At 37.2% G+C, this 21,883-nt stretch overlaps 1 protein-coding gene across 2 annotated transcripts in view; it reads right to left on the minus strand.

The window, feature by feature from the left end:
• Positions 1-73: 73 nt before the first annotated feature.
• The window catches only part of LOC113236584 (protocadherin-like wing polarity protein stan), a 126,817-nt gene continuing 105,007 nt past the window's right edge, over positions 74-21,883 (minus strand). For both annotated transcript variants that reach the window (XM_026472723.1, XM_026472721.1), the window contains 22 exons: positions 21,347-21,521; positions 21,020-21,159; positions 19,299-19,485; positions 18,514-18,606; positions 17,466-17,575; positions 16,509-16,718; positions 14,209-14,395; positions 13,576-13,884; positions 12,291-12,533; positions 11,381-11,798; positions 10,147-10,288; positions 9,552-9,773; positions 8,447-8,667; positions 6,379-6,525; positions 3,790-3,987; positions 3,615-3,707; positions 3,170-3,286; positions 2,946-3,064; positions 2,646-2,831; positions 2,118-2,219; positions 1,349-1,571; positions 74-819 (listed from right to left, as the gene is read on the minus strand). In XM_026472723.1, the coding sequence (XP_026328508.1) occupies positions 252-819; positions 1,349-1,571; positions 2,118-2,219; positions 2,646-2,831; positions 2,946-3,064; positions 3,170-3,286; positions 3,615-3,707; positions 3,790-3,987; positions 6,379-6,525; positions 8,447-8,667; positions 9,552-9,773; positions 10,147-10,288; positions 11,381-11,798; positions 12,291-12,533; positions 13,576-13,884; positions 14,209-14,395; positions 16,509-16,718; positions 17,466-17,575; positions 18,514-18,606; positions 19,299-19,485; positions 21,020-21,159; positions 21,347-21,521 (4,410 nt within the window). In that variant the 3' untranslated portion in view covers positions 74-251. The remainder of the gene's footprint in view (positions 820-1,348; positions 1,572-2,117; positions 2,220-2,645; positions 2,832-2,945; positions 3,065-3,169; positions 3,287-3,614; positions 3,708-3,789; positions 3,988-6,378; positions 6,526-8,446; positions 8,668-9,551; positions 9,774-10,146; positions 10,289-11,380; positions 11,799-12,290; positions 12,534-13,575; positions 13,885-14,208; positions 14,396-16,508; positions 16,719-17,465; positions 17,576-18,513; positions 18,607-19,298; positions 19,486-21,019; positions 21,160-21,346; positions 21,522-21,883) is intronic.

A 21,883-nucleotide genomic window follows, 5' to 3' on the forward strand; every position in this document is an offset into this window, starting at 1 on the left:
TACAAATCGGCAATTTCATACTTTAACCCCTATTATAACGCAATTTTTGAGATAATACCATGTTAGTTGTCAAGTGACGTTGATTTTCAGTCAGAACCAATGAAAGTGTGTATAGTGCATCTAAAATAACCTATTCGATATATAAGAGCATGTGCTGATGATAATAAGAGCCTTATTACACTGGCGGCCTCGCCTTCAAATCGCTCATAAATCGCCAGGCGCCCGCAGTGTGATAATACTCTTAGTGTAAATTACGGTTGTGAACATGTTTTAGTGTAATAAACTAAACATTTGAGAAAGGTAACTAAAAACAGTACATGGGGGAGTACATAGGGTAACAAAACAAATAATAATTTCAAACGAAAAACTTTTTCACACCGAAGCAAGATGAAAAGAATAACAAACTTACCAGTATAAGGGAACAGATATTTATCATGCGGATGATGTTTGTCCGAGCCCTCAGACATTCTATCAGTGTAATCGCCGTACTGACTTTCAATTTTCCTTTGATAATCGTTTTTCAGCATAGTCGCTATTCCTGAATCCCTAAAATCTCTTGGAGGATACCCGTCATGTTCTCTGGTCGTCACCGAGTCCCTAAAATCTCTGGATCCGTATACATTTTCCGAGTTTAAGTATTTTGTAGGGCTGTAGCCGTAATCTGACGTCCTTGATGAAAGGTATGTTTTGGAACCGTAGGGATTGGTCGGAAGACGATACATTGTCGGTGATATTGGGTAGTTTGGATCGTATGGCATTTGTTTTTCTGTATCAGAAGGCAGAACTCCATACATTAGTTCGTCTTCCATTACTCCGTATCTGTGGAAATATTTTTATAGTAACTAGATTTAATTTTTAAATCGGTCGTTTATATATTAGTGTCTTCTTTACCGACTTTAAAAAAGGAGGAGGTTCTCATTTTGACTGTACATTTATTTGTATATGTTATGCGATTACTCTTTGTAAACCGATTTCGGCGATTCCTTTTTTTGTTGGAAAGAGGGTGTCTCAGTATTGGTCCCATTTAAATTTGAAGAAAATATTCCATATCTGAATGTGGCAAACTGGGGGATGAATTCGGTTTCGCGCACTTGCTGTTGCTGTATACATTGATATAAATTTGAAAAAAAAAGACATTTCGAAAAACAAAGTGTTCTTCAAAAGCTGATTTTTTATTTACTCAATACTTAACCGTTCGACTACTGCGTACAGGTTAAATCCTCCTAAAGCCTTTGAACACACGAAGTTTGTAATGCTCATTTAAAAATTGCGGGGTTATGCCCTAAACATGGTAATTAAGGATCTATATCTTACAAGATAAAGTTGTGTTTGTTTATAAATCATGTACCTGTTATCCAAAGGCAGTCTAGATGCATCAACACTGGCCACATACGTATCATGAACATTTTCAAGTATGCTCGGTTTGAGTCTATGCCGACTCAATTGATACACATCTGAGGTTAAATCGGGATTCGGAAGAGGGTTTGGAGAAGGCGACGCCATGCCACTGTTGAGGACTTCGTTGTCGGAGCCTGTCTCTTGCGACCAGCGACTCATGTCTCGGTTTGGTTCTGTGGAGAACAAATATTTATTGCTTCTATTTAGTAATGCACTTTTTATCGAATTGTTCAACTGTACTTATGTGATTGTTATAGTTATTTGCTTATTGAAGTGCAAACTGAAGTGTAGAATTAGTTAAAAGGGTGAAACAAGATTTGAAGATAGGGTTACCATTTCGAAATTTGAATTGTCCGGATAAAAAACCTGACATTCGCCAGAAAGTCCGGATTTTTTAGTAACAAAATAATATCGAAATTCTCTTTCTCATGCGGCACCAGAGATAGACAAGCGCCCGGGTAACAAAATTGTCGTAAATCGAATTTTACTACAGAATTGTGACTTTTTATTCTGAAAATTGTTACCCTAAGTCGAAAAATCGGGACAGAAGGTCAAAAGGCCGGACTTGTAATTGAAGAGGTAAGTTACTTATGAACTTAGTGTTCAAAAACCATTAAAAACCTTTAGGCATACATAATATTCCATAGTTATAAGATAAATCAGTTTATTCGAGTTTATAAACCAAATGTGGAAGACAGAGAAATAATGCTTTTTCTTACCTTCTCTTATGTGTGCCGGCCATCTTGGCGATATTACTAATGGAGCACCCTCAGTAATGTTAGGAAGATAGCTTCCTCCAGCACTACTCGTGCCTTGGTCGCCTAAAATAATGCATTTATGAATATTACAACGTTGAGTTTATCACATCAGAACACAACACTTTAAGCCTGTATGGCAAGGTAATTAGTATCAGGACGAATAAAAGAAAAATTATAAATACTTTTGATAAGATGAAATGAGAGATTCTTCTGACAATTTTTGAGTAGTTACGTTAGTTAAGTGAGATTATACAGGTGTGTTTTATATCACCATCCAAATTTTTTCGAGGCATTTAGGTATCATATTATAAAGACTCCATATTTGAAAAATAATTGGTAGGTCACAATAAAATATTCGAAGAATTTTTAATATTGCTTGGGCAATCATCGTCCTACGCTTGACATTCGACATTTCATTGGAAAAACAGGTCGCTCGAAGAAGAACGGTCTATTTCACCAATTATTTCTTTATTACTTTTATGTACTTACGGTTAGCAGACGGTGGATGGCTAGACCTTCTTGTGCTGGTCTCATCATCATCTGAAGAGTGACTAGACGCCAAGTCCAAGCTTCTCGCACTGTCACTGTCGCTATCCGTTGCTTCCGTAGCTTCTTCAGTTTGACCCGTTGCTTCCCGGTCTGTTGTTGCGCGCTTTGGTCGTCGACGGCCTTCGTCTTGCAAGAAAATATTATTTAACCAACAAGAACCCAATAATGCAATGTGAAAAATCGTGTTGAGTAAGAATGTAACTCACTTGTTAGTTGGAAAAACAAATTTAAAATTCTTACCGTCCTTTCTTGTTTGTAGGGAAGAATCAAATCCTCTTAAGTACGCTGGCATATCACTTGCACTGGTATTATAGTTCGATGTTGATGTGCTTGTGTGACGAAGTTGGCCGTCACTGCGACTGAATCAACAATTGAAATCACAATACGAAAAAGGAGCCCCACGTTGGGCGTCAATAATATATAATTGGCGACGATTATTTTGTTAAGATGATAGGGTAGGGTACCTGTAAGGACTAGAGCTGGTTTTTGTCGTAGACCTCGATGTAGTAGATGATGCAGATATTCCGATGTTACGCATTTGACGTCCAGGTTCACTGCTGCTATGGTAGGCCAGTGAAGATCTGGAATTGTTTTTTATGTCATGAGTGTTTGAGTGATTCGGTAATCGACAGGCATATCCAATGTAATGCCACTCAGAGCTTTAAATCACAAAGATCTGAGGGGCACTGCTACTGCACCTGTCGCCCTGGTGACAAGTCCCATGTGTCTGTAAATTTACCAGTACCCTTATCCTTCAAAACCGAAAGTAATGCTCATATTACTGCTTGGCGGTAGAAATAGGTTAGGCGGCAGTACTTCCTCAATAAGTATTGTTAATATACAATTATAAAGTTTCTTGCGTACGCATTTACTTCCTGTTATTTTGGTGATATTATTAGCATGTCTTACCGATTGATTTGAGACAAATTTTGTGCGCTACTGCTGACAATAATAGAAGTGTCGGCCAAAGGAACTTTTTTGCCCATGCATCGCAGAATTGTCCTGCAAAAGATAATAAATTAATTTATGAAGGGCTTAAGAAAGAGAACTAATACTTATTTAGATGAGATGAGTTGAGATTTACCTTTTCAAATTGTCCCTAACGCGAATATTAAAGGCGATGTATCCGAGGCTGGCGGCGGCAGCATGTAAAGTAACGGCGCCGGCTAGTACAGAGCTTAGCATATTGCGGCGATCGCCAGACTCGCTGCCTAGTATGAGGCCACTGGCCCACGCCACGCAAAGCAGGGGTAGACAGATTATGCTTACTGCCAGTAACATCCTGAAAGAAGAGTTATCTATAATGCACCTTTCTTAGGGTCGTATTCTAGAACTCTACTCAATGCTCAAGTCAGGATTTGAGCAGACTTGAGTATGATTTCAAGCACTGGAAATACGACCCTAATGGCAAGGACTTGAGTATGATTTTTAGTGCTCACTGCAATACTCTAGTCCTGACTTGAGTATTGAGTAGAGTTCTGGAATACGACCCTTAAACCATCGTGCATCTCGGGGACATAAATTCACATTCGAAAAGGTGAGACTTCGTATATTTACTAGATCTTGTGAAGACCCGATGATTCCAAGGTCGTTACAAGAATGTCGTGCGATTGGTAGAGCGAGAGAGAGCATCGAAATTCGAATAGCCAATTTTGAATTTGAAATGAAGCGGAAACGCTGCTACTGCTAAGATTACATATCAAAGGAAGAGTAATTTATAGGATAATATTGTAGTAACATATCTGTCAATCAATGTCAGCATATAAAAATATTAAATACGAAATAAATATGTTTATAAAGTGAAATTGATGAAATAGTACGTAATTAGCATTCGAAAAACAAATAGCAAAATTCAGACATACTATCAGTACGATAGAATATGCCAAGGTTGGGAGATCAGACATGAAAAGTTAGTAAATTGTCAAAGTGCGAGAAATAACTTACAATAGCAAATTTAAGTAATTCAGACACTAATTTTTGCATTGACCTACAAATATTATAGTAAATATTAGTTGGAACTCTTTCAGGAATCAGGAAAAGTAAGGGCGTTTCCTAGAAAACGTATAATGAGAGAGATGAAGATGATAGGGGTCCGTAGTTTTGCAACACTATAAATTGTGAAGTAATTCACGCGGTCGCTAGCGACAACTGTCACAGTAAACTCGTAGTAGAGACGCAGATGTCTGTTTTGCATGTAATCAAACGTCAAATCAAAGTCTCGAGAAATATTTGTATGTCATACATCTATTTCTCTCCTTAGTTTGGGTGTAATTTGTAGTTGTCTATGTGTGTGTCCATGGCACCCAAGTTTCCCTAGTGCGGGGCCATTAGTGTGTGCGTTATTGTATTATTATTCAAAGTGTTTTATTACAGTAAAATAAAGCTTATCTGTATGATAAATATCAATATAAATGTCCTGCCGGGAAACGAACCATGGGGACCTAATATGAACTCTTATTTCCACGCAGTTGACGCCGTAAACTGCCTTGTAATTAATTTCGTATTATGAACTGGTAATACCAGCCAGTCAGCGGACGCGTGACGCTAGGCTGTCTTCTGCCCGAAGTTTGGCTAGCAATATCGTATTACAAACGTTATTTTGACATTTTGTACACGGTTGATCTGTCAAAACGTAACAGCAATAAACCATTCAGTTCACAGTGTCTTGGCGTAGCTTTTATTGAATTGTTTTGTGCATAATTTTATAAATAATTATTATAATTTTGAGTTTATATATTTTTAGGCAATCGTTGCATCATGTGTGATGAATACAAAATGTTTGAGTATTTCGAAAGTGATGCTTTACACGATAATAATATGGAAAAAATCCAAAGAAGACAACTGCGAGATCGTAGTGATCCGTTTGAAATTATGAAAAGATACCGGCTCAGCAAAGATATGCTCCACAATCTTTGCGATGAACTTAAACCTCACATGTCGAGGCCTACAAAATCCACCGATTTATTGGTTGAGACTAAGGTTATTTTTCACTAAAGCCGAGTATAATTTCTTACAATTTAATTTACAGTCAAATATTCTTAAAATGTTATTGCCTTGTTTTCAACAAACTACAAAATAAACATTTACCCGCGGAATTTCGTCGACGTTTGACGCCGTCGTTCGGAAACTGAATTTGAGCTTTTCTCTTATTTACAAAAATTAAAATATAGTGTATTGATTTTATTATAATATAGTGTTTTTATTATTATTATTATTATATAGTGTCTTTATTTATTTTCGTACATGAATAATACGTATCTATTATTTTTCTCTTAAACTAAGTGACAAATATAACACCGTAACTTACCGGCAAATATTCATCCATGTTTTTGAACGTTACATTAAAAAGCACGAGTTAGTCAAGTCCCAGTCATAGACAAAATAACCAGCGAGAAGTCAGCAAAAAATATGTATGTCGTAATACGAATTTTATCCAGTCAGTTTTTGGGCATAAAAAGAATTGCCTGGAACTTGCATGGTTTTTTAAAAGTTCATAATACGCCCCGACCTCTGATGACACTATGCCGATAGGCACACACCCTGTGTTAGTAAATATTTAATTTTCTACGAAGATGTTTCGATGAGTACCTTACATTCTAAGACATGATACTTTTATGTCATAATAAATGTGTCAGTAATATGCGTTTTCATGGGAAAGTTTGTATGAATGTACCTCAAGTTGCCAAATCCAGTCACATGGTCACGTACAGTGAAGGCGGCGCGGGTGGCGCCTGCGAGGAATATAAACGCCGCCGTGGCGTACACTGCCGCGGGGATCACGACCCACCATACCACCGGCTCATGGCAGCTCACCCAGCAACTACAAAATACGGTTTTTCATAGTTCAATGATATGGTATAGTGTAACGTGCTGGTATCCGCAATTTGCCAAGCATCTAAATTGCGTGTAGTTCAATTATATACACGATGTTATAGTTTCAACATCAAGTACAGTAACATTACAGTTTTAAAGTCCTAACTTCGTAGCTATTTAAAAATGACAGTGGTGAAATTACAGGCACATGCTACTAGTCAACTTATGTCTCAGGGTGATGGGCGCAGTGCCCCTCACGTCTTTGTGATTTAAAGCTCTGAGTGGCATTGCAACTGTTAAAGACAGACGTGTTGCTTACCACCAGGCGCATGACTTGTTCGTCCTGTCATTTGATATTATAAAAAAAAATGAGTTGTACTACATGGACCAATGATTCAAGAGGGCTACTACTCGCGATACCAAAGTAGTCGGGTATTTAGTACCTATTCGTACACCAGATGTCGCGACGAGTACGAATATAGCTATTTTTGTAACAATTTTTTTATTTTATTATAAGTAACTTTTCCTTTTATAATTAATCAATAAAATCATAGCTTATAAACGCGACTTGATTAAATAAGATTAAACGTCCTTTCGAGTTTTTCGAATTATGTGCTTACTTTTGATGACGACGAAAAACATCGTGAGGATACCTACATAAGTTTAGATATTAAATCTTCTCCTTGGTGTGCTCTGTTCACGCAATAAAGATACTTATAGAGGTTGCTAGAATTTTTTATTTATATATATTTTTTTGCTTGCTAGCTTACAACTACTACTTCCACGTAAACAATCACATGCCATTTAAAAGCTTCCACAAATGGTTAGAACACAAACGAAAGCACATACGAGAACACAAAAACTGCCATATCAGTCACTCAATAAGAAGTTCTAAGGTAATCGCAATAGTTTTTATACTCTTAACATCATTACAGAAAAGATCGATGCGATCGTCATTATTGAGTTCATTAAATAATGCTAATGATCTATGTAGATAACCATTAATTCTAAAATTATAACGACTAATGAACTTTGAGTACAAAATTGCTGAGGAGCTCTTTGTAACTATTTTTTTTATTTTATTATAAGCAACTTTCCCTTATATAATTAATCAATAATCAGTCCTATTCTATGCTATGTTCAGAAAAAAAAACTGGCATCAGTTATACTTCTTCGCAGATACAAATGTATATATAGCACATTTGGTCCTTTAAAGCCGGGTACTCATTAGCGAGCTGTAACTGTAACGTGCAGATACAGTGACGAGGTTCTAGTGTGTATGCTTGAAACAGTCTTCAATTAGACGGCTCCCTGCGAACCGCACGCGTAACGCTCGCGGCAAGCTCGCGAACCACATACACACTATGATTCTTGGTTACATAACATGCAACGGTTACAGTTACAGCTCGCTAGTGAGTACCCGGCTTTAAGGGTCTATACTATCTCAGCTCGAATTCAACATTTTCCCGTACTAATACGTTTCATTTTCCTGGGGTCGAGTGGCAGGGACACTGGCTTTATTTCAGAATAATTTTTTTTACAAACGAAATTAAAGCCATTAGATAAATGCATATCGTATAGTATCCGTGTTCTATTTACTTCAGTTGATGTAAAAAAAAAAAACCATTGGTATTATGTTCTCATCGAATACAGCGATTTTCTTGTAAAATTTCGAGGTAAGTTTGTGATTTCTTTTCTATCGTGAAAATTTTTAGGAATCGTATTTTCACACCGTATAGTAATCAGGTATATCTTCAATTTTACTGTATATTTTTTTCCAAAGTGAATGATTCAACACTTTCACTGTTATGAGGAATCAACTAAAGCCATTTGAGGTAGTATAGACCCTTAATCTCGATATACCTATTTTCAAACTCGTTAGAGACAAACACAATACAGTGAAAACAATTTGTCTATATTTCACTTACAACAAAGCGTTTCCGTATTGCTGCTGATGATGTCCAGCGGCTAAAGCGAGCGCCACAGCTGGGGCAGCATACGCCGCGGCCAAATGCGCAGCTAAACCTCCGTGGTTCACATCTCTCAACTCCCGGACTAGACGCCGCAGCTGCCACGCGTCGCATGCTGACCAACCCAGTGCCGCCACCCACCAGTAGTGTAGAGACATAGCTATGAGCTTGCATGCGAACTGAAAAGAATTCGACTTATCGTATTATTAGTACCAGTATTACATATAAATAACAATAGACCCCAAGTGGCGTGTCATGAGTCTAGTGGTAAGCGACACGCTTGTTGCAGTTGCAGTGCCACTCAGAGCTTTAATCGCAAAGATTTTAGAGGTACTGGCTCGGCGCCCATCACCATGAGATACAAAGTTAACAAGTCCCATTTGCATGTGGTTTCATTATTACGCCCTCTTTTTTCAGATTGCTGCTTGGCGGCAGAAATAGAGACGGTGGCAGTAACTCTTTCACAAGGAGCTAATACTGTTATTGAAGTACAGTAAATATGGGAAAAATAGAAAGGGACATTCAGTAGGTTTTTTTTTAAACCTGATATGACACTGTCCTTCTTTGCCCATTCTATTACCATTTTGACTCGTAGTAGTAATACGGGTAATTTACTAAACAGTCCGGTAGTAGCATGGGCTATTTTATGGGCTATTTTAGTTGCTGTTGTTAGTCAATAGGTGCAAATTCTATTTTTTTTAATGTCCTTTTGTTAGTTTTACAAAACTATGTATAGCAGGGATTAAATAGAGAGACACCTTTATATTCGATTTATTTTTCAACCTGAAACTTGGTACGATTTCTTCAAAGCTTTGAAGACGGATTTTTTTAACATAAATCTATATTCCTTAACAAACAACAACGTCACAAGTAGGTTATTAAATGTATGTGTTTGCCAAACTTAAATGAGTGAGCAGGTCGTACACTTTCCAAAAACCCTGTTTGTTCAATATTTTTTGTCACACAATAAAAAATAATTGTAGGAAAATAAGAATTGCCTCGACGTTCGTACTTAGACTATATTATATAAGTGATAAGATACTAGATACAATTTCAAGCTTACCTCATTCTGCACAAGCGAAGAGCGTGCCTTCAAAGCGATTAAATACAACAACTCAGCCATAAATACGCAAAATATTAGATGCTTATGGATAGAGTTGGACACAGTGGCTGCTCCACCACGCATGAGGCTTAGTGCTGTCCAGGTCATCAGAAGTAGTGGTAGTGATAGACTGAACGCCGTGTACGATGTTACAGACTCTAGTAATGATGGTTCGGGGATGAACTGAGAAAAAAATAGAGTTGTTACGCCCGGTTAACAAAGAATGTTATGACAAAGTAATGTAAAATATTTTATTTTATGTTAAAGACTATTTCTATATACGCATACTATACATATTAGTTTATAACATTTATATCAAATATGCACCGGAAAACCCAAATGTTTGTCACAAATGTAAATTTTTTTTTTGTGAACTTCAACCAACTTTTTCGTAAAATGCGTATGAGCATCAGCTCAAGTGTGGTCGCTTTATTTTTTTACACTTAATATAGATTTTGTTTTGTGAATGTTTGGAGATGTCGCGTGCTGTATTATGTCATAAATGTAAATCCAGTTGCTGAGCACAGGTTTTCCGATATCATATGTATTCGCTTACCTCAATGTCAACTTCATCGACCAGCACGGCAAAAGTCGACAGATGGTTGCAGGTGCAGTTGATTAGCAACGGCTCATTCGAGTATGGGGACCAGTCGTAGTCGATCTCTGTATGGCAACCTACGCGTGACCATTCGCCAGTTCTGTTTGAGAGATAATAATTTAGAGCGGCAGTATCATTTCATTTCATTTATTCATTACTGCTGCATATACAATTTGTGTAAAATTGATCTTAAAAACTATCACAGTGACAGTGCATGTATCCTGTTGGGGGCTTTGCAATTTATAACGTTTGAATGTATAATATTTATATTATTAACAAGACATTAATACATGATTTAAAAATTAAAATAAACAGTTACGAACAATTCAACATTAATTCTAGGTCTTTATAATTAAGAATTTTATTTTCATTTAAGCACGTAGATTAGATCAGTAAAATAGGCATTAATAACATAAATCGAGGTCTTATCATTAAAAAAAATCATTAACTGAGTAATAAAATTAGTAAAGAAAGATTTATCTTTTTGTTCATCTTTAATGCGCAGTGGTATTGGATTATATATTTTAACTGCTCTATAGTAGTATATTACTTGTAAACAATTCCCATCTTAGTTTCTTTTATACGCTCCGACCATAGTAAGGTAAGAATGGTAACTCCATTCATACGTAGCTGCGCGGCTTATATGTGTGCACGCCTGCTGCGTGCTGTGTACGGACGCACATATTCAGATAATAATGAAAGGCGCGTGTGACGACCGGCGTTATGCAATGCGAGTGCGTCGCGAGATTATGCGAATGCATGCGTTCGTACACGACATGCGGTGGGCGCGCACACATACAAACCGCGCTGCTACGTTTGTATGAAATTGCTACATATAATTGCTCATCTTATTATAAGTATGCGTTTATACTACATAGTATCTACGCGTAGATAGACATTCATAAGTGGTAGGGCTAAGAATAAACCGAAACAGCCTAATAACAATAATTCAAAAATTACTTTAATAAACATATTAATTCCGTTGTTTTTCTTTTCAGAATGTAAATATTAAATTTGAGAATCATAAAAGTTTTCCGGTAATTATTAGTACGTGGAAGAGCGCCAAATAACCCAGTTGTTGAAGTCAGATAAATTTATATTAGATAAGAAACGATCTGAATAGATGAGATCTTCAACACAGAAATCTTAATGCTTTGAAATGTAAATTGTGAAAAAAATAAAATTAACATACCCTCTCAAACTTGACCAATGAACACACTGCGGATTAGTTCTTGAACCGAAAGTCTCTTTATTAATATCCAACCACATCTGTAATCGAACAGGCTTCTTCAATCTTACACCACTCATGGTTTTATACACCAACTTCTTTTTTCCTGTTTGTTTGGTGGAATTAATAGAATCTTTTTTCTCCAGTTCCATGATTAAGGCCATGACTTTTGGACCTTCGTCGTTTTCTAATTTATCTGTAAATGTGGAGTCGTTTTCTTGGATATTGGTGTAGACTTTTTCTTGCTTTTTGAATGCTGGTTGTATTACAACTGGCCCGTGATGTTCGTGATGGTCTTCGTCGGCTGCCCAGGGTTTTTGGAGGTTGTTGTTTATGTGGTTTTGTTTAGGTTGGTGGTGACCTTTGTTGGCGTAGGTTATCCCTGGAAATAAGATAAGAAATAAGATTGTAGCGTCTAGATTGTAGGTCTCCTTGGGTATTAGATGGTAGCTTTACATAACTAACTCCTTTGCTAGGCGTGGCAGTTATTTAAAATATGAGCCTTTATGTACGACGTTTGTAATGGTTCTTTTTTCAAAACGTAACATTGAGTTGTTTCAATGGGAAGATTTGGCACTGCGCCCTGAATGCCGGGGGATTATGAAGAGGCGAGTCCACGAGTTTGAAGAGCAGCATAACGCTGAACTTGATGCAAAACATGACGAGATAAAGGCCTGTCCACTCTCCATCAGTAATTATTATTAAGTTGGCGGTATAGTCACGTGCCCTCAATGTACACGAGTGAGTGTTCGCCGCGAAGCTTGGCTACATTAGTCATCTTCGAGCGCATCAGCGCTAACCTTACGAGGAGTCAAAGTGGTTGCTATGACCGAATACTTTTTTACACACTAAGGACAAGAAATAAAAACTTTACCTTCAATATCCTCCATAACATTTTCCAAAGAGTTATCCTCACTAGTTTCCTTAGATTCCTTCATCCACACGTATTCAGGTACAAACAATGCAACTTGCAATATAGGAGAACCTAAAGTAATATTCACGCCCCATCGTCTCGTGACAGACTCGTCGAAACGTAATGGCATCAGTTGAGATGTATTTCTGGAGTATTGCAGGTAGGAAAACACGGCACGAGATTCGTAGTTTGTTTCTAAAGTTTCTGTAAAACAAAAATACAAATCGTAGTTTTTTTTTGCGCCAGATGGTAGCTACAAACCTGTCCATAACAACATTTTTTATGTTGAATATCGTGATGTTTTTACTACCATGATATTCTTTTATTTTGTTTTTGGGAAAATACTCCTATTGTTAACATGACATTATTAAATACTATTATTGAAACATGTTTCACTTATTTCTTAATCGTAAAGTGAAATCTTAAGTAGATCACTGGTATTTTTCTAGTTAAACTGTTATGTATACTTTAATATTTGTATTTTTATTTGTATTTGCCACCTCATTAGATCATTTTGAGAGGTTAGTAAGTTTTTGTTTCTTAGGTGTGGTCTGTCATTGATATTTTATAAGTGTTGTGATTCCCTGTTGCTTGAAAATATACATTAACATAGGTATTGAGATGTATATTGTATTGAATATTGTGTATGGTCTGTTATAATAACCAATGGTCGGAAAAATTGAAATAGTTTAAACATCAACGTGTTGTTCTTAGCGAATGGCTCGCTGACAGCCTTATTGCCGTGCCGTCAATGTGAACGACAATATGCAGGGTACGCGGTGTGGTATCTAAAGCTAGGGAGAGGCGGAGAGTGACCATTCTCTATATACTTACTCTATATACTTTTGTGTTTTCTGCTTTGGTAAAAGGTCAATTTTCTACTGCATTATTTTACATGGCACCCTTAGAATTACTTTAGCATCCAACTTAGATTTCCTAGGTTAGGAGTTTTGTCTTATGATACAGTAAAACCAAAAGTAATTAATTAATATTTGATGGTTTTAGCAACACAATGTCGCTCCTTCTAGCTATATCAGCACATGTATCTATGTATGTGGAACACCTTTTTCCGACCATTTTGGTGATAACAAATAAATACATTCATCTTTTTAACTTTCGCGTCGAGGCGAAATTGACACGCTCTGAAGCCACTTGTAACTTCCAATTGGCATTGCCAGGTATTTTTCTTCATGGCAGCTTACCCCACTCCAATATTACACCAATAACGTATTAAAATATGGCTTACCTTGCACATTATTATTGTTAATCCCAAGCAAATCCAACGGCAATAGTACTCTCGTGTGTTTATCAAACTTGTTCTTGTTCTTCACGTAATTATTATACTTCGGGAATGATACAGTAGGGCTAGAAGGCTTCTTGCTTTTCTTGCCATTGCTATAGTACCCAGGTTGTATGGGAGAGTGTATAAAGGAAGAAGTGTCTGGTAGAACAACGCGTTCCGTAGTGTATGATGGGGTGTCCGTGTTATATCTGTTCAGTTGTGTTGGTTCAAATCCATAGATTGATTCTGCTGTTACAATGTCTACGCCGATTACTGAAAAAAATATGCTATAGTAATAAAAAAAATTAAAGAACTAACCCATGCGAAGTCCGCGGGTGGGTAACTTTCAGGTTAGTTTTCTCCACCTAATTTCGGTGGCAATCTTTATTATTAAGTATAGAAAATTATCATTAAATATTAAATAATATTTTAGGGCACTACACTCGAATATATATAATACTTCATGATAATTCTACAATTTCGTAAGTTTCAGACATCTAATTATGATTCATACTATACAGTACCTTCTCTCCGTGTCCCTTAGCCGTAGGACGACCTGTATATTATATATAATGATAATCTATATAACATACATACCCATGTCGCTGGTAACTATCTCGAAGGGACTTGTATATGTATCATGTTGACTCTCGGCCAGTATAGCGATATATTTGTCGAACTTCTGTAATAAATGGTCGACGCCGTGTCCAGTTATATCCTTGATACGCTTCCACTCTTTCTGGTACTGTGAGTTCAGGATTGTGTTTGCTGATTTTATTATGTTCTGAAATGAAATAAACATTATGGTCTCCGCCTGCACAAATAAAATTTCGTATGACTTTAGGGGTAGTAGTGTTTAAAAGATTTCTATCGTAAATAAGAATAGGGTTAAGAACCACTTTTAAGATTCGAAAGTTACAGCTAACAAAAAACATGATACTGTATAAGACAAGTAGTATAACTCTATAATATGGAGTAACACTAGTTATATTATAACGTCTGCCGCGCGCCGTATACGAACGAATGTACACATTCGCACACACACACACTCGCGCTGCACAACGCGTGTCGCCCCGTTAATTTCATTCTAAGAGCACCCGCCCTTTGGGCCACTAGTGGCGGCCACTAAACGCGACCACAAAACTTTTTATACATTTTATATAGCATTGGCGCAAACTGAGCGTTCGAGTGGTCGCGTCCAAGCTACAAGCTGCGAGAGTGGCCCGCGCTCGCTACTTACGTCACTCGCCTCTCGCGGACACTCGGCCACATTCGCCAGCTTCTCCCCGTCCGCCATATTGGTGCCGTTTTAGGAACTTAGTCGCTAGATCTAGGGAATTTTATAAATTTTTACTGAGCAAAAATTTGGTTTCAGCGAGAAAAAAATATTTAGCGACTTCTAGAGTCTTTTTTGACCCGTATTATTTTTTTAAATATAAAAATTGTAACCTGTCAATCAAACTAAATCTAAAGTTAAAAATAAATTTATATTCGAGTGTTCTATGTTCATGACTAACGCTGGTAACACCAATGTAGAATTCGGCAAAATGGATGATTTCTAGTCATACTAGTAGCCGCGACCGGTGACCGCATCCAGCCACTAGTGGCCTCATCTAGCCACTAGTGGTTGCGACTGGTGGCCGCGTCTAGAGCCTTGACTCAGTCACTAGTGGTCGCGTTTAGTGGCTGCGACTAGTGGCAGTGGCAGTGGGTGGGAGCAGAATTGATGCTCCACCGACAACAGTATAACTCTTAAGTTTGATGAGTAGACTTGTGGCGACACCGTTGCACCATCCACAATTTGGAACGTGGCTAGCGCATATCTCGGAAGTTGTAACTAGTCTATAATCTCTCCATCGGAGAGATTATATTATAAGAATTTCTGTGTCACCGCTGTGTGATAACTTCTGTGTAGTAGTGCTAACGAACACGCTAATAAACCGGTGGTGTTACTCAGAAGTTTTTTATTTCTTCTAACCCACCGGGATGAGGGCGGGACAATCTCCCAACAGCGTTCTCCTCAGACTCTCCAGCATTTCATTTCTATTTAATAACCATACTCCCATAATCGAGATACCAATTTGCAATGCTGATATAAAAATATATCAATATGTAAGTACTGCATTTGACAAAGCTTATTTTAATATAGCCCGAGAATACTGTGATGAATAGCTTAATATTTAGCCGACTTCAAAAAAAGGAGGAGGTTGTACGTTCGGCTGTATGCATGTTTTATGTATGTTTTCAGATTTTTCCGTCAATTGTAGACCGATTTTGAAAATTCTATCTTTGTTTGAAAGGGTGCACTCTCGTGGTGGTGCCATTGTCACCAAGTCAGATTCTGATGAGAGGATCCATGGAAGTCGAGGAAAATCCTCTAATTTTATAGGCATGTCAATGGTACATACCGATTTCTCCACCAATTGTGGAGCATTTTTGAAAATTCTTTTTTGTTTGAAAGGGTATACTCTCGAAAAGGTATACCACCGTCCCTGATGCCGACGATGCTGTTGTAGGTTCATTTCGGTTATCACAAATTAAAAAAATATTTTCCGCGAATAAAAGTCGACTTTTCACTCACAATACATGTAATCAACAAATCACCGTCATCATGACAATCAGAAAAAAAAATCATACAATGTACAATGGAGTCCGTAACAGTCCCATTGTCATCAAGAAGTCAGAATCTAATGAGGCGATCCCATGGAAATCTAAAAAGTCGATAAGAAAACTTTTGAAGTCGGTTTTTTTCAATGATTCAAATTATGTTTACAACCTGTAGGTACAACTAAAGTAATAATGTGACAACTCTACACTCCTAGCGAAGGGCATTGACGAGCCGAACAGGCGGGAGTTGCATTACTTGTCTTATGCTATTAGAATATAACTTTACTTACCCGAACATAGTCTTTATCCTGACTATGTGTCAAGTTTAGCCCCGCTTGGCGCAATTCATAGTTCATGAGTTCGTGTAAAATTCCGTTAGCGACCATTACATCAGCGCCGTACAACTTTGGCGTGTTAGCACACGCGGCTGTGAGATCCTCAGCTAAACGTACACCGACGAATGTATTTACAGATAACTCGCCTGTTTCTATTTTAAGAAGCTGGAATGGAGAACACTTTAAATTATCCACACGGTTTAAGTATATTGAGTCTGATTTGGAAGAACTAACTAAGGTCACCGTAGTTTTCAGATTAAATAGATTAAACCAAATTAACAGATTAGGTGTTACTTTCCGGAAATCTGTGTTATAAAAAAAATTGTTAGCCTTTGTCCTCGTCTCACAATGATATGTAAGTTCCCGTGCATTGACAGATGTACGCAGGTTTCCTCGCTAGTTTTTCTTCACCGAAAAGCTCATGGTAAATTTCAAATTAAATCTTGAACATAAATTCCGAAAAACTCGGAGGTGCAAGTCAGGTTTCGTACAGAGGACCCTTTGTTTGAGAAGTGGTTAGTCAAACCATCAGGATACCACGGCTTCTTATGTTAATAAAAATGAAAATAAATTGCTTTGTTACTCTTCTGCGAACCCAGTGAATTGTAAATCGTGCAAAATAGCTGAATGTTGAATATTTTTTCATGGCGTTAATTTTACCACTCTCATAACAGAAACGCAACTACAATCACAAACACCACAACCAAAAATATACACGATATGTGTTTCGCCTCTCTCATTATGAGGAGTTGTTTATTGTTCGACGGCCAAAGAATGCGGTCTTTCAGAACGGTCGGTCATATTTAGTGACAATTTAATTATTTCGAAAAAATAAGTTTCGATTCATACGAACATAGGACATCGTAATAGTCCACTATATCCTAAGCAAGTTATATTGAATTATGTACGTACCTGTTTACTGAGTTGATAGAAGGTGGAAGTGGTACAATTGAACATATCAGGTTCCTGCCAGGGCACCACTTGACTCTCGTCACACATTCTCGTCGCTTTGCCACTTGTGCCTATAATTCATTATTATGATTAACACATAAAAAATGAATGAATAAACTATAATCGTAAACACTGAATCATAATGTATTTTTTTAGATTACAAGAAAGATTATAGACTTATTAATCTGATTCTGTTCAGTCTGTAATGTAATGTATTTAAATCAGCTTTTATATAAATTATGGTTAATAAAAATGGAAGTAAATTAATTTGCTACTCCGCGAACCCAGTGAAGGTTAAATCGTGCAAAATAGCTGCGCTTGTGTTAAACATTTTTTCTTGCAGTTAATTATCCCACCCTCCCTCCATAAGCATAAGCACCCAGACAGGTCCAATTTCGCTAAACATTTGTTAGAAACAAATAATATTTTACCAGATTCCCATTCTTATGAAATATTACATTTTTACGAAACAGTACTACGTCTTGGTGTCTTAGAACAGATGGAAATAATTAGATACAACAACAGGGATTTTATAATTAATGAACAATTTAATTTTGTATCATCACCTTTATTTCCGTTTTTATTAACATGGACTTCCGCAAAGTAACGCCTGAATCTATTAATTACATAAATTATGGTTGCTGTACACTTTTGGTTCAAACTATCATTTATACAGGGTTTATTTTTAATCAATAGATATCTCTGAACGTGGCAATCATGTTATTGAAACATCTTTTACTCTTACTTATTTCAGCTATTTATATTTTCCAAGAGTCATAGACTAAAAACTATTGATTTTTATGTTCGGATAGCACATTTAGAATTTTATGTACATTTTAAGAAATAAATACACTGTATATTTCCATAACTTTTTGCTAAATTAGTAGTGTCTATGTCGAAACCAAGTCAATACTCTGTAATGCGGCCTTAATATTCTTACTAACGTCTGAGTTTTACTTACGGTACTTAAAAAGTTCAGAGTACTAAAAAAGACAAATACAAAACTCACCTGAAGGACAATCTGTAATAGCTTCAACGCCAAACTTGGTACGCGGCCACCAAACTCCATTTGAGAATGAACGAGGGCACCCATCATATATAACTGTAGAAAAAATATTTTAAATATTTTATTTCATATATATTTAATTTCAAAGTGTCAGAGAAAGAAAATCTTCGTCAGGAAACCTGCAAGTTCAAAAACTATTCTTTTTTAATTACACTAAGTGACGGGACGAACAAGTCGTGCGCCTAGTGGAGAGCGACACGCCTGCCCATTGGAGTTGCAGTGCCACGCACAGCTTTAAATTGCAAAGATCTGAGGAGCACCGACACATGCGCCTATCAACCTGAGACATAAGTTGACAAGTACCATGATTTGCACGACGCGCTTCTACATTTATACGGCGAACGGCTATGGAGTGGAATTCCTTGCCTCCAGACGTGTTCCCTGAACGTTATGACTTGGACCTATTCAAGGCGAGAGAGAATAGGAATTATTTTGATGTGCATGCTCCATCGTCAACCTCATCGTTACTTTCCATCAGGTGAAATGGAGGTCAAATGCGCACTTACATATACATAAAAAAAGTGCCTGTAATTTCAACAGCAGCCTTAACCTTCAAAACCGGAACGCAGTGCTCATATTACTGCTTGGCGGCAGAAATAGGTAAGGTAGCAGTACTTCCCTGGACGAACTCTTACACAACGATTCTATCTTCCCACTGAGGGGAACAATGACTTTTGACCAATATTAGAGAAGATTATTTATGGGTGAATTTAATTTTAATCATATACCTTCGCAACCAGTATTAGGAGCTACTTCAGCATAAACATTGGCGCAAGAGTCGCAGGCCCTGCCGATGACACCGCCACGGCAGTAGCACTGCCCGCTGTCCACTTCGCACGAGCTGTTCAGTGAGCCGGCTGCGTAGCACTGGCAGGGGAGACAGTCGTGCGAGCCCGCTGGTTTGTAATGGTTTTCCTGCTCAAAAACACTTATGAACGGATTTGTTTTTTAATCATTAAAAATAAGTATGTGTGTTAAAAATATGTAAATATGCTTAGGGATATATACGTCGCGCGTCCTGTTTGTTTTGAGTAAAGCATAATAGTGTGTTAATACGCAAGAGTGTAACTTTATTATATAGTTTACTGTACTATGTGTATGAAGATGAACTTTTTAGAATGTACCATTCAATTAAAAGACACAAAAATTTTTGAAAAACAAAAGTAATAAAAAAATATTTAGAATAAGTAATTCATAAAAAAATATTCTGTGATAATGAAACTTGATAAAAGTTTTGTTTATTTAAATTTATCTTCCTGTGCCAATCGTACCAAAATAGGTAAAAATTTAGAAGCTTTCCCTCTTATAACTATGGTATATACATTTGGAAGCATATACCTAATATGGCACTTTAACAGTTTCAAAATCTATAGGACACCACTCACTGTTGATATACATCATGGATCAATGACTCAAGAGGGCTGCTAATGGCGATACATGACAGCGTAGCTGGGTATTTAGTACCTATTGGTGCACCAGATGACGACGAGTACCAAATAGCTATTTTGTGTTTTACATTGATAAGCTGCAAATAATATCATTGAGTTGTAATTTATCAAAACTACTCTAATTTCTAGTGATAACAAACTAATCAACTAGATGGCGCTTATTGAACAGATATTTGGGGATAGTATCGGCTATTCTGTTATTTAGTTTAGGATTACCGCCATCTACCCATATTAGCGTTAATTTATAAATTACTTGTGTGACACACAATGGCGTCTATTGACACGCATATTTGTGAAAGTTCAGAAAATAATATTAGCTCAGGATCAAATTTAAATAATATTACAAAGAAAAAAACTGACTTCTTTTAGGAGTAATTCATATTATAGAGGAATCAACTGAAATCCAAGATCTGCGCCATCTTGATATAAGACGGAATTTTGACCTTTTTCAGAGTTACGATCTGTAAGTATGGAGATTAGCAGACCTCTCGTATTATTGTCCATAATAAACAGCAATAGTGGGTATAAATGCTTGGGTGTTTATTTGTTAGCATTAAGAGACCACACCCCACACCCCCACATCAGCGTCTTTCGAGCGTCAGTGTCATGCCAACGTATGCACAGCGTCGAAACGACGTTCGCAACGTCAGCGCGGTGACAGTGAGCGACTGCTGGGAGCATACTTTCGTTCTCCGTCCAACATCCGTCCGAAACAATTATTGTGAAATAAGTAATTACTAGACCAAATCAAAAGACAATCTCAAATATGATGCTTCCTTAGTATCATGCGTCGGGAAACGGGAGTAAACCGTCTAAATAGTGCCGAACGTCGGGTGTAGGAACACCACGTTGTTGTCGTGACGTGACGTCGTGTCGACGCTGTGCTTGCGTTGGCTCGACGCTGACGCTAGAAAGACGCTTGTGTTCGGGTCTCTAACCACACTTAATACCTTGTTTTTTTTTCTTAATATTTTCTTTCTTGTTTCTCATTTAATACCCACCTTACAGTGACAAAGCCCTGTGTTCCTTTCGCAATATGGATGGTATCCGTGTATAGTGTCACAATCGCATGGTCCACAGGCTTTTACTCCCCACCATCCTCCTGGACACTCTTCTATTCCTTCTTCAATACATCCGTTCGCTTAAATACATAAGGCTAAGTTTAACACAAGTATTGTGATATTGATAATTACACAAAATCTTGGAAGAGAAAAGTAATTTAAAGTGATAGTGTTGTGGACGAACAAGTCGTGCCCCTATTCCTAAAAAACAAACTCGTCTTTAATAGCAAGCCAAAGGTACCTATGTTAACACAGTATTATACTTACATGTCAGCAAATATCGGTCATCACACTGACATCGGTACCCTTTAGAAGATTCTTCAGGTATACACTTGGCGTATTCGCCGCAAGGGTTCAAATCACACGCCGCCAGGCAATGAGGGCCTATGCGACCGGTCTCACACACGCATTCTGTTGCGTCCCATGTTGCTACACAATTGCTCTATTGAAAAAAAAAACACAACATGACCTTATTATCATATAATTAGACAAATAACGGTAAGCGCAAATTGAATTATTGTGTTCTACTTAATCATTCGCTGCTTTTCAAGAATAGCGTCTCGACCCAAAATAGTTCATACTATTAGTTTTATAACACAGCTGCATTCAGAATACGCTAAATTTTATTGTGAATAAAAACATGAACCAGTGTATGATTGGTCCGATTTGGATGTTAGATATGATTCACTTGTTTATAAACCATCTTGTTGATTTTGAGATAGGTCACTATTTAAGAAAGCCATCATGCACACCTAAATAATGCCTATTCACTCTCGCCTTGAAAAGACCCAAATTATAACGTTC

Source organism: Hyposmocoma kahamanoa, unplaced genomic scaffold (genome assembly GCF_003589595.1).
Source record: "Hyposmocoma kahamanoa isolate Upper Pololo Valley unplaced genomic scaffold, ASM358959v1 92, whole genome shotgun sequence".
Taxonomy (NCBI): Eukaryota; Metazoa; Arthropoda; class Insecta; order Lepidoptera; family Cosmopterigidae; genus Hyposmocoma; species Hyposmocoma kahamanoa.